Here is a 12,750-nt window from a genome sequence, read left to right as displayed (position 1 = left end):
TAAGATAATTCAACAATAAACTTTTTTCCTTTATTGGACACCTTAGAGGATGTTTTGAATGAAATTGCTGTCAACTTTTTTATTCAGTAAATGTAAAATGATGGACACTTACATGTATAATATGGGCTTGTCCCACCACTGATCTATTTTAGTTTAATATCTATGAGTCTATTAATATTGTCTGGGGGAAAAATGGGATTTAAAGATATCAGCTTGATGGTGAATTATATACCTGGAATTGGGAATTTATCAATATATGAAAAACTTTGATTTATCAAGCAAGGGATATAGCAAAACAAAACCAACCTATTATGATGCAAAGACAGTACCATCTCAGACTTACAGTATTGGATTGAAGTCACTGCTTATGAACTGGCTCCCCTATCAATGTAATAGAAAAACTGATCAATATTACTTGTTTTGGGGGTTTTTGCACCTTCGACTCCATGTTGACTCCTGGCAATTGCCTGGGTTAGTCCCTGCAGTTTTCTTGACAACATTTTTTGTTTGGAAGTGGTTTGCCCTTGCCTACTTTCTAGGGCTGAGAGAGAGTGCGTGGCCTAAGGTCACCCTGCTGGTTTTGTGTCTAAGGCAGGACTGGAACTCACATTCTCCCGGTTTCTAGCCTGGTGCCTTAACCACTACACCAAACTGGCTCTCTTATTACTCCATGTGGTGAATGTTTAATGTTGTGTTTAAAAACAGAGTTTTTTTCTGTATGTTTGATAACATGTTTTTGTATTTTTTCCTTTCCTTTTTTATTTTTGTTTCAGTTTCTTTATTTGTATATTTTCTTTCTTTTTACTTTTTTGTATCTTAAAGACAGTAAAAAACTCAAATAAGCAAAACGGCCTAAGTTTTACTTATGCAAGATAGGAAAGTGAGGGAATAAGAGATCTAGTCAGTCCTACTCTGCAGGTCAGGCACAGAGTACATACATAGTCAAGCCCTTAATGCTTATCCTTAAAAATGCAAAGACAAAGAATGTAAGTTTTGGACTTGTGCATGAGATGTGAGGGTGAGGGCAGAGTTAGCTGCAGAAAGTGAAATTAAAAGTGAGCAGAATATACTCATACAGTCCTGAAGAAATGTATTTGGAGGGCCCTCCATGAGTTGTAGAAGAAAAAAAAACATCATTGCTGCAGGTTGTAAGAGGTCTCACCCAAGGATATTTTAATGAAGTTCCTGTTACTGTGAACATGACAAGCCTGTGCATAAAACGCAAACAGGGCACTAAAGAAGTACAAAGCCTGGTTGCCTGAATAAAGCAGCATCATGAAAATTGCTCCTCCTTTGAAGATACTGAAGATGGCCTGCCTGCACTTGCAGCATCTTCAGATTACTAAATATTTTAGTCATGCTATTTTAAAGAAATACACACTTTCCCTCGTGCTTAACTTCTGAGTGAGCTTCTCTTAACCTTTTGAATAAAAGTACGGTTGTTGCCTTACTGGATTTTCATTTTAATACAGTTAAAATAAAACACGTAGATGGAGTTTTACACTTCCACTTGTATCAGTGCACATGCTGATGAAGTGTACAAAAACAGTAAAATGTGTGGCCTTCTTTTATATGGGGGTTTCCACCTAAGGTCTAGAGCAGTGTTGTCCAAACTTGGCCACTTTAAGATGAGTGAACTTCAACTCCCAGAATTCCCCAGCCAGCCATGGCTGGCTGGGAAATTCTGGGAGTTGAAGTCCACTCATCTTAAAGTGGCCAAGTTTGGACAACACTGCTCTAGAGGATGGCCATCTGTACCATCTTTAGTGTTACAGTATATTGCAGTACCTCTTCTGCAATATACAGAGACTTTCTTCTTTCTTTATACTAATTCATTTTAAATTGAAAATATATTTGTTGGGCTTATATGTTGCTTTAAAGCTGACTGTAAGTGGTATGCATTCCATCCCCTGCATTGCAAGGAAAAGCAGGGAAGCTTGTATTTCGTGCCTAGACTATGAATAAATAGCAAGACAAAATGGAAGAACACCATGTTCTTCTGTATCAACCACCCAATATTTAAAATTCTGTATGTTGACTTCACTGAAATTGCCAATTTAATTTTTATTTTTTAAAAACTTTTTATAACATTTCTCTCCCACCCTTCTAGTCCTCTGCATCATCCAGGCTGGCTTATACTTGACAATTCAGAATACATGGTCCTGTTTTTGAATTAGTTTGGGTTGTTTCTTGAGAAAAGGCTAACCAGAACAGACAAGTTAAACTCATTCAGTTTAAAATCCTGTTTGGTGATTGTGGCAATGATTGTCCTAGCATATCATGACAAAAATGTCTTCTGACATCCATGATTAATTGAACTGGAGCTGATTCAACTTCAACTGATTTCACAACTACATATTTGTTTTGTTACTAAATAAAATGACTTGCCATACAATCTTTTAATAAACACTGATGTGGAAAAAGAAATGAGAATTATAATGTCTGCATGTATTTTCTAAAAACAAAACCTGTATCTCTGAGAAGTGATGACTATGTAGTAAGATTATATAGAAAACAAAAACGTGTATTCTTTTTATGAAAAGAATTTAAAAGAATCTTCCTGACATTAATTTAAATCATTCAATTTGAGATTTCCTGACAGTGATTTAAACATGATTTGAGTTAAATAAAATCTGCCCTGCCCAAAGGACCAAGAAATTAGCAAAATATCAATATAGTTCATTTTCTTGAAAGATATCTCAGTTCACATGAAATTGAGAATATAAAACTAACCTAAAAGTCTTTTATCAAGCTTTCCCCTACCTGCTGCCCTCTGAAGCATCATGGCATTAGACTGAGAAGGCTGTGTTATTCTGACCAAATCAGCATTAACTCTATTAGTCAACCAACTATACAAAATACACAAATACAATTATAAGTAAATTCAGAATTACCACCAGTGGCCTAGAACTGATAACAACATTTAAGAATTTGGCAGCTTTCTCCCTAATGTTTAAATTAGAGCCAGCTATGAAGATAATAAGCAGATGATCATTGCAATAATCTTTACCCGATTCTAGCAAAGATTGAAATAATATTTCTTCTTTATAAAAACTGCAGTAGAATGGTATATGCATTATATAGACTTAGCTCTTTTATGGATAGTGTTTGCGCTAACTGGATAGCATTAAAACATCCTTCCAGTTTTTCCACCATAGGAAAAATTGTGTTAAACTTTGCCAACAAAAAACTCTTGTTTATGTTGGCATTCAACAGAAAATTCAGTAAACCCAAAGCAAGAAACGTGAATGAGAGCAAGATAAAAGACTAGTTTCACTAATGTTGCCTATTTATATTCTGTGAATTTTGAGCATGGTTCTTGCATCCTTCGATCTCTCTTCAGTTGCATAAATCTTTTCCCCCTTAATCTGACAGATCTTAGAGAATCTAGAAGAGCTATGGATTGAGTATTCTGCAAAGCAAAAGAAAGCAAATACAATCATATATACATATATAAAAACCATGGAAGATAGGAAACCAGTATAAAAAAGTACTAAGAGGAACAAAATTCCTCCATCACAACACTCTTTGCTTTGTTTCTCTGGTAATTCATTAGAATTATTTCAACTGCCTCCCCCAAAAATGTTTTTCCTGCTATTAATATATTAAAATCTCTGTTAGTGCTAGGCAAAAGGAATCTGGCTAACCACTGTTAGTAATAAAATTCCCAAGGGACCCTTTGTCATATACTGTATCTCCTCTCTTTTACACCAGTAAACATCTTTATACAGAACAAAAGGAATATATTGTTCCAGGAAATTGTCAATTTTTGTGCACAGAGTAGAAAAAATGTTATAATTGTGTCTTAATTTTTAATTAACCCAGCATATAAAAGGTCATCAAGTCTTAGCATAGCTACTTGATTTGAAAAGAAAAACAAAATACTAAATATTCTGTTTTAGGTTGTTACAGACTTTTGCTGATTACAAGGATTTCATGCACGTAGATCCTTAAATTGAAACACTTTGTTCCTATCAGCTAATAGAACTCAGTAATTTATGACTATAAGCAGGACAATCTCCTGTAACACCTCATGGCTCAAGAGATACAAGCCACATCTAATCTTAATAGAAACACATAGTCATGTGCTTTCTTTAAAAAGATGATTAAAAAACAAAGGCTAATTATTAAAGCAGTATTTATTTATCTATTCAATTTATATCCCACCTTTTCTCCAGGAGCTAAAGATCATGTACATCACTGTTTCTCAGCCTCAGCAACTTTAAGAAGTGAGGACTTTAACTCCCAGAATTCCCCAACCAGCACATCTTAAAGTCACTGAGGTTGAGAAACATTGGTCTACACAATACTCCTCCAATTTTTTCCCCCACAAAAACAATCCTGTGAAATAGTTGGACTCAAAGAGAGTGACCGGCCCAAAGCCAGACAGTAAGTTTCCATGGCTGAGGGTGGATTTGAACCTTTTCCACCTCCACCACCTCCCGTGGGGCAGACTTTCCACCAAGAAGCCTAAGAGGCTTTATACACCTTGAGCCTGACTTTGGGTAATGTCAGAATAAGAGGCGGCATCATGGGGACATGGCAGAAAAAAATGCTTCCAGGGCCTGTTTGTGCCCTGGTTATGAGCAACTGAGGACACAGCTCTGAGTTCTTTTCTCCAACTATTTACATAGTCACCATTACTTTCTTCTAATGACGAGATGTCTACTGCTCAGCAGTATCTTCCTAGCTCACTCCCTTTCTCTCTCTCTCCAAAATCAGCCATATTTGGTGGCAACATCTGTTTGTTGGACTGTTGCATGTAAGGGAATGGGAAGAACAAGGACTTCTATCAAAAGGTCTGTGACTGAAGAATGCCATCTCATTCCTTCCAGACTCCAGGGAATGGGTCATCTTCAGTATCTTCCTTTCCTATGTTTTTAGCTGGTTTGTACTTTTAATTGTTTTTTATGTGTGCTATAACAGTATTTTTATTATTGTTCAGTTTAGGATATATTGTAAATATACAGCACTGGCAGCACCTAACTGACCTTGGCTCATGAAGAATCTAAGCAGGACTAGACCTGCTTAGTATTTAAATGGGAGACCACAAGGAACTCCCAGGGCTAAGCTTGGTGGGGAAGTGGGCTCAACTGTACTGTGACTATTTGAAGTGTCTAAAGGGAAGAGAGCTGCAGACACACTAAACTAAATAAATACTAGTTAGAATAGAGTTTTGTAAAGGGTACAGAAACCACTTTCAATGCTTTCCAATTTGGTGCTTTTAATGTACTATAAAATAGGATGTAAGAGTTTGGATTTGTTTATCTTTAATTCCAAGTATATATTGAAAATGTTGATACTTATATATCACCATCCAACACCAGGTTAGAAAGGCCCCAAATTACACTCCATTCAGTATCAAGCAAAAATTAGTTAGATTGATATTTCAGCTACTGATTGGCCAAGGTTAAAAATACGCCAATGTTTGGTTACATAATGTATTTCTGTGAACATAACTAAACTTGTAGTTGTTTTTTACCTGTTACATCAAAACTGTTGTGGAAGGTTCATATTTTCCTCTTTCTTATATTGCTGTTTCCTCTCCCATGGAAAGTATCTTCCTTCCTAAAACAAGGCATCCATTGCTGTCATGACTGAGGTTGCACAATTTCATAGATATTTGGTATTGATTATTTTGCAATTAGCATCCAAAAATAAAATCAACCTTGTACTCAGACTGCAGTAATAACTTCCTGCAAAATGATGTCCTACCACTTTTGTTTAACATAATTTTTATCCTTTGAGTTTTCCTCTTCTACTTTAAGGGGAACTAACACATTTTGCTTACATCTATATTTGTATCTATATCTATTAAAAGACCAGGCAAGTTGCTCTACTCTACCATCCAATGAGTAAGTAGATAGTCATATTTAACACTGTTGAAAAACAATGAGAAAAGTTATTGTAGTAGAAAAGAAGTAGGGGGATGGGGCAAAAGCATACTTTAATATCCTGTAAAAAGCCCAGATGTAAAATACAGAGACTTATTTGGAAGAGTTCCACTGAAATGAATGATTTTTTTTTAATGCAAGGCTGCTTCAACCCTGAAGGCTAATATATATATAGCTTGTGAACAACTGTAGAGAACCATGGAGATGGCCTTGAAGGAAGCCTTTACAAGAAGGGCAGAAGCCTTCCTTCAGCCCTGGGAAGGGAGACAGTATTAGGAAGAGATGCAGGCTGGCTCTTCCCTGACTCAGGGGGGTAGAAGAGGGAGGGGAGGAAAAACACAATCAAACTTGCAAGATTCTGTTAATATAGCCTAACTCAATAAAACTTAGTTCTAGTTTTCTTGTAGAGTCGGTTTCCTGATCTGGACAACCTCAAAGCACTGGCAACAACCTTGCATTAGAGAAGAGTTCAATGGACAAGCATCGGCATTACTCCACAGACCAACTCTTATAACGCTTTTCCAGAAATTAAGTCCCAATGAGGTTACATGACTTATTTCATTATAAAACTTTTCAAAGTAAAGTTTCAGAGCCAGAAACAAGGTAGCATTCAGCTTGGCTGAACTGACAAATAATACAGATTTTGACAAAATCTTCAGCAGATCCTAAGGCTGTAGTATGCTTTATTGAAAGAAACAAATTCCTGGGTGACTTGAAACTGGGTCTCTTCAGTCCAAGCCCAACACCTTAATCACAACCCACACAGGTTCTCTTGTAAAGCCTACTTTAAAGGGATTTCCTGAGTTTCTATTTCTGGGAGGATTTTCTATTTTGGATTTGATGCATTTAAATCAAATAAATAAAAAAAAAATTGGCCATAGTATAAAATTGAGTTACATGCAGTTATTTGGTTCTGAAGGAAAAGTTGCTTTGGAGTAGATGTGGGTGGACTTGGTGCACCTGATGATGTCTTCTTTAAAAAGCAGTAGATTTTCCTAAGCTCACACAGTAGTTGTGCATGCTCAGGAAAATACATGTTGGGGAGTTAGGGATGCTGCAACAGGGTGACATCCTTAATGCAAATGTGTCTTTTCCTGAATTTTGCAGCTAATCTGTGAATCTAGAAAAGCTGCAGCTTCTTTAAGGAGGTACCAAAAGGTGTAGTGAGTGCATTCACATCCCTTCTAAAGCACATTTTCCACTTTTGTTCTAAATAGCTGCATATTCCTAATGTGTATGAACAAATGCCATATGAACCATAATGCAAGTCTATGTAAATATGCAAACAGGACTAAACACCAGTTCTTAGTAATCAGTGAATGACAACAATGTAATTGCTTTATGGTTTATATAGGACCAGGTTACCATGTCTTCCTTCTTTTCTAAAATTGGGACTGTATTTATAATAATAGCTACAAGAGGTTTCTGTATTGGTTGCTATGAATTGGATCCACTGCTCTCCTCTAAAATAAAATGTAGTTTGTTTTTGATTTAGTATGTTGTATAAGTCCAACCCACTATGGTTTGTACAAGACTGAATCTAAATTTTAATTCAACTCAGTACAGTATAAAAAGAAAATTATTGGTTCCTATCTAATTTTTCACATTTGCTTCCAGTAAGAATATAGAGATTTTGTTAACAAATGAATTCTGCATTTCTCACTGCTTCATATTTGCCAGAATCTGTCCCTTCTAGAGAAGATTTAGGAGGCATCAGATGAACTAATGAACTGGATCAGGACGATGCCGTCCACATTTAGTTATGACTGCTTTAGTACTGATAGGTGCAAGCTCCTAGTCCAATTTATGCCTGGGCAGGTAATAGAGCCTAGCTGACCTTGGCTGATGATGGAAACTAAACAGGTCCAGCCTTGAAGCCACTCAGGAATTCCATGGCTCCAAGGAAACCTCCCTAAAGGAGGTCACAGTATATGACTTCCAACATGCCAGCAAGGAAAACTACAAGAATTACATTCACCAGAAATCGAACTTGATTGAAGGGTATCTTTACCTTTAATCCAAATTACAGACTTGGAATAAAACAGCAGAGATAGCATAGTTTCAATTATTTATTGTGGAGGAGGGGCACATCTGTTTTGTTTCTTTCCTTTATCCCATTACTTCCTTCATTTTTGCACCTTGCATTCATTCATGTAGAAAACCAGCTTCTAGAACAACACACTTCCCGTCACAAATGCTTCCTCTGTCACTTGTGAAAAAAAGAACCTCATGAGTCAAATCTAATGTATGAGATCTGAAGGCTGAACTTCGCCTATGGAACTGGTACCCATACAGCAGCTTTTATTAAAACATGAGGCCATGTATATAACATGTAAACAAAAAATGGCAGTATTCAATTTCATGGATATTTTGTGACTATGGATATAAACTTTTGGGGGATGCAGTGGCACAGCAGCTTAATGACGCTGAAAGTTGCCGGCCATAAATGGTCGACGCTTCAGCGGTTTGAGTCCAGCCTTCGCGTTAACAGGGAAGCTCCTGTTTCCTCCCCAGTTCCTGTCAACCCAACAATTCGAAAACTCACGGGAGTAGATAAATGGGGACTCTCACTCCGGTGGGAGGAAAAATGCTGGTGGCACCTTGCAAAAGGAGTTGGGAGCAGTTGCCGGTAAGCGTGAAACTGCGCTCGCCCGAAAAGGGCGCGAAGCAACAGAAACCCCGCCTCCTGCGCTCGCCAGCTGGGCTCTGCTCTAGGAAGGAGGCTCTGGCAAACCACTTCCGAAACACCTTGCCTTGAAAACTGCAAGGACTCGTCCAAGCAGTCACTGCAGAGTCGGTAACGACTGAGCGCAGATTAAAATATATATATATATATATATATATATATATATATATATATATACACACACACACACACACACAAACATACATATATATATATATATATATATATATATATATATATATATAAACTTTATGGTTATTATATCTGCTAAAGGAATGTTGGACATAGAGGTGGCTTTAAAATTAAAATACACCAGTGCCTTGGAGGTAGATTTTCAAACTGTTTCATTACTGAAACAAGAATTAATCCCAACAAAATATACTGGGGAATATACTGAAATACATTTCCATTTATTTATAAATTATTTTTTGAGGTCAAGAAATGGGATCTTCTTCATAAAGAACATCAAATCAGTAATTCTAATCACCCCATCAATTTTGCTTTAATTTTTTTATGCTTAGAAAATGGAGTTAAAAGCCTCAAGCTAATACTGGTGAAAAAAATAGATAAACTAATAATTATCATTGCTTTCTCCTAAGAAGATCGCATGAAAACATCAGTACACTGAGTTAGATAGCATTACTATTTCATCTAGCTAATATTTACAATTCAAGCAACACATTAAAATTACATAAGAGAATTACAATCTGATGCTATGCATGACTACTCAAAAGCACATGCTCTTGAGTTCAATGGCACTTGCTCCTTAAGGCTGCAGCCTTAATAACGTATATGAAAAGCCACAGATCTCATAGGTGAAACTTCTCCAGGCCCTTCCTGTTGTAGATGAGTCATGAGAAGGCTTCAGTTTTTCTAAGAAACCAAATACAACCAAGCATTGAAATGGTTAAGAATAACTATTGTTGTTACCAAAGAAAAGAAACTTAATTCAATTTGGTGGAATGAACTTGTAGTACCATATTTGATAAGTGAAAAGCAGATTCTTAATGCCTAAAACAATAAGCATCTTAAATAGCAGTTTTGCAACGCAAAATTTAAAAATAAAAATTTTAACAGTACTGTTCACTATTACAATATAGAAACATGGAAAACGATGCATCAGTTGTCCTTTTTAAAACTGTTCAAAATACTTACTGTTACTTGATTTGAGGTCTCTGTGAAGGATGGGAACTATGGCTTCTTCATGTAAGTAAAGCATCCCTCGAGCTATTTGTACTGCCCAGTTGATTAATATATGAGGAGGAATGCGACGGCCCCAGTGGCTCCCACTAGTGGTGGGAAAAGTACCTGACAAAGCTCTATTGAGGGGTCCTCCCCTGGCAAATTCCATAACTAGGCAGAGGTTGGGCTCTTGCAAACTTACACCATGAAGTTCAATGATATTTGGATGTTTCAACATGGAAAACAACTTTGCCTCCTGCTTCACACTCTCTGCCGTGGCCATGATGTCCTCATCTGGATCCTGCCGGGCTGCTTTCACTGCAACTTCTTGGCCATTCCATATAGCTCTGTAAACTTTACCGAAGCCTCCAACTCCAATAATCTCTTGCAGTTCCAGATGTTGAAAATCAATCTCTGTTAGAGAACCCATATGGTCTTCATTATCTATAGGGTGCCCATCACCCATGGCTAGGCTTTGAGCTTGATGCCCAGTCTTCTCCAACAATCCTAACTGGGGATGTTGGTAACACCCTGGCTGGTAAGTCACATAGTTGGCTGGGAAGATGCCGAGACGATGATGGATTTTACCTGCCCACCAGCCATCGTCTCCAGACACTGCTGCATCTTTAGAGAGAACTTCAACCATTTCCCCTCGACGCAAACTCAGCTCATCTTCTCCGGTGGCTTCATAGTCATACAACACCGTCCACAGTGGGCAAGAGTTGCTACTGGTCCCCAAGCTCCCTTCAGCCGTTCCTTTGGAACTTGGCAAAGCCATGGTCAAGATACCTGCACTAACCACATCAGGTTCTCCCTCAGCACTGAGGACAATTAACGAAGTTGCTATTGAAGCCAACTCTCTCCTGTTTTAGGCAGACATAAAAGCAGTAGGAAAGGAGTGAAACAAAACAAAAAGAAAAGAGACACTGGTTGGACGAGGGTGGGGGACTGGAGCATGTGGATGAGCGAGGAGCAGAAATCACAGTATGTGGACCAGACATTTGGAGTGCAGGGTTAAAGGCAAAAAAACCGAGTTATGAAGCTGATGAGACAGAGCAAGGACAATGCTGACCATGAGGAAAAGGAAGAAGGAGTTAGAGTCGGGGACTTAAAGAAAGCATAAGTCAGAGGGATAAAAGAGCTGATAGGAGCTCAAGGAAAGGAACGATGGCAAAGCAGGAAGTGAAAAGTGTTCGGGATAAATAGGATCAAGCCAAAGAAAGTTCTGCCAGAACAACGAGTGGTTTACAGAGCCAGATAAAAAACGATAAATCCAGGGGACACACGGCCGGAGAGAACAAGAAACAAGCAAGTAAAATTAACGAGAAGGTAGAATGGGAAAATGAAATGGGGGGAGCGAGGGGGCGGCGGGGGACAGCAGGATGAAATCACAGAGAAGTTGCGACTGGAAAGGGGGCCCAGGTGAGGAAAGGGGCGCCACGCAGGGAACGCGTAGAGGAGAGGGGTGATGGCAGCAGCAACAGGTAAAGCGCTCGCGGTCCCACCGACAGTGTGGGGAAACGGAGACCGCGGGGCGATCCGAGGCGGCCTCAGCGGCTGAAGGCAATGCCGCCGCCACGGCCAGCAGAGCGCTTCTCCCAGGTCTTCTCGGCAAGCTGTTCTGCCGCCGAGAGCAGCTCCCGAACAACTCCTGGCTGGCCCGGATTGGACGGCCGAGAGCACGTGACGTCGAGGCCAGGCTCTGGGTGCGGGTCAAAGAGTGAAGTCGTGCAGGTGCGTGTCTGGCTGCGGTCGTGGGGGCTGCGCTGTCACGGACGCCGGCGGCGCCCAGCACCCCGCGCCCGGGCGCCCTCGGGAAAGGAAGGGTCGTCGGCAGAAGCAGAGACGCAGCAAGGCGGAAGGGGCGGTGGCAACGTTGTTACAACTTGTTGCGCGCTCTTGGCCACGCGCACTCTTATCAAGTGGAACGGGGAAGGCCCGGTTGCAATGAATGGGACGGCGGGGCCTTGCTTGGGAAGGTGCGGGAATAATATTCTAAGACTGGCTTGTTTTAAGCCTTGACCAATGCCAGGGGTTTTATGTCATCAGCCACTAGGCACTCTTGAACGGTGACTGTTAATTCTGTAATTCTTATTGTACTTGCAGCTGCTCAGTTCTCTCTCCCCAAATATCTGAAAAAGTATTGAATGGGAAAGTGTTAAGGTCTACATCTGGGGTACCCAGCAGGGTGCTTACAGGCACCATTTTGCCCGTTGGCACTTGCCAGGCTCCTTGACCTGCATTTTGAATATATTCCTGGCCAACCTGTCGTGGGTTTTCCACACGTGCCCACCAGCTCTCAAAGGTTGGGGTTCCCTGCTCCAGATGTTGATGAACTGTGGTACCCAGCATTTTCACCACTGATAATGCTGGCTGGAACTTGTTGAAGTTGCATTTTAGCAACCTTTTTAAAGCCAACGGTTCCCCACTCCTACTTGAAGTAGAACTGGTCATAATACAAAAAAATCATTTTATACTTTCACAATGCATTTGAACCTCTGAACTGAATAATCAGTGCATGTTGTGAGCTATAATGAAAACTTTTATCTCCTTTACACTGTCACTGATCACATAACAAAGAAGGAATGTTTATTTTCTGCAATCATGTACATTTCAGTTTTTTTTCTTTTTGGGTTCAATGGGGGCTTAAAATGTGCAAGGACAGTGACCAAGGAAATGTATATAGTAACAATACTCCTAACAACCATTAGGTAGAGTGGCCATTTTAGATTATTTATGTTGGGTACTAGGGAACAGTTACATGGACAATGCACAGGTGACTCTGCGGCTCTTAAGTTAACCGTCTGCACCTAAAATGTTATACTGTTACTGGTCTAAAGTAAGGTTCTGCTACCAGTCCAATGTGATATTGCAATCTCAGATGTGAGACCTACTGGGGTCAATTCTGCAACAGCACAATAGATGTCTATTCAGAAGTAAGTCCCATTGAGTTCATTGGGAAGGTGCTTATTTAGTTATTTTTAAATT

The 12,750-nt window shown here is 39.3% G+C and overlaps 2 protein-coding genes across 3 annotated transcripts in view; one reads left to right on the top strand and one right to left on the bottom strand.

Moving 5' to 3' along the window:
• MAP3K21 (mitogen-activated protein kinase kinase kinase 21) overlaps window positions 1-11,512 on the bottom strand; it is a 45,804-nt gene extending 34,292 nt beyond the window's left edge. The window contains exon 1 of one of the 2 annotated variants that reach the window (XM_025165892.2): window positions 9,736-11,512. In XM_025165892.2, coding sequence (XP_025021660.1) covers window positions 9,736-10,540 — 805 coding nt within the window. In that variant the 5' untranslated portion in view covers window positions 10,541-11,512. The remainder of the gene's footprint in view (window positions 1-9,735) is intronic. The other variant, XM_007426951.4, reaches the window with a different exon arrangement.
• The window catches only part of PCNX2 (pecanex 2), a 111,337-nt gene continuing 109,817 nt past the window's right edge, over window positions 11,231-12,750 (top strand). Inside the window, 3 exon segments of the mRNA XM_088143561.1 lie at window positions 11,231-11,260; window positions 11,262-11,410; window positions 11,412-11,496. Of these exon segments, the coding sequence (XP_087999687.1) occupies window positions 11,231-11,260; window positions 11,262-11,410; window positions 11,412-11,496 (264 nt within the window).

Source organism: Python bivittatus, unplaced genomic scaffold, assembly GCF_059951505.1.
Source record: "Python bivittatus isolate LINGU-HERP-01145 unplaced genomic scaffold, Pbiv_v1 ctg000020_np1212, whole genome shotgun sequence".
NCBI classification, from domain to species: Eukaryota; Metazoa; Chordata; class Lepidosauria; order Squamata; family Pythonidae; genus Python; species Python bivittatus.
This window is presented reverse-complemented; position numbering and strand designations above follow the sequence as displayed.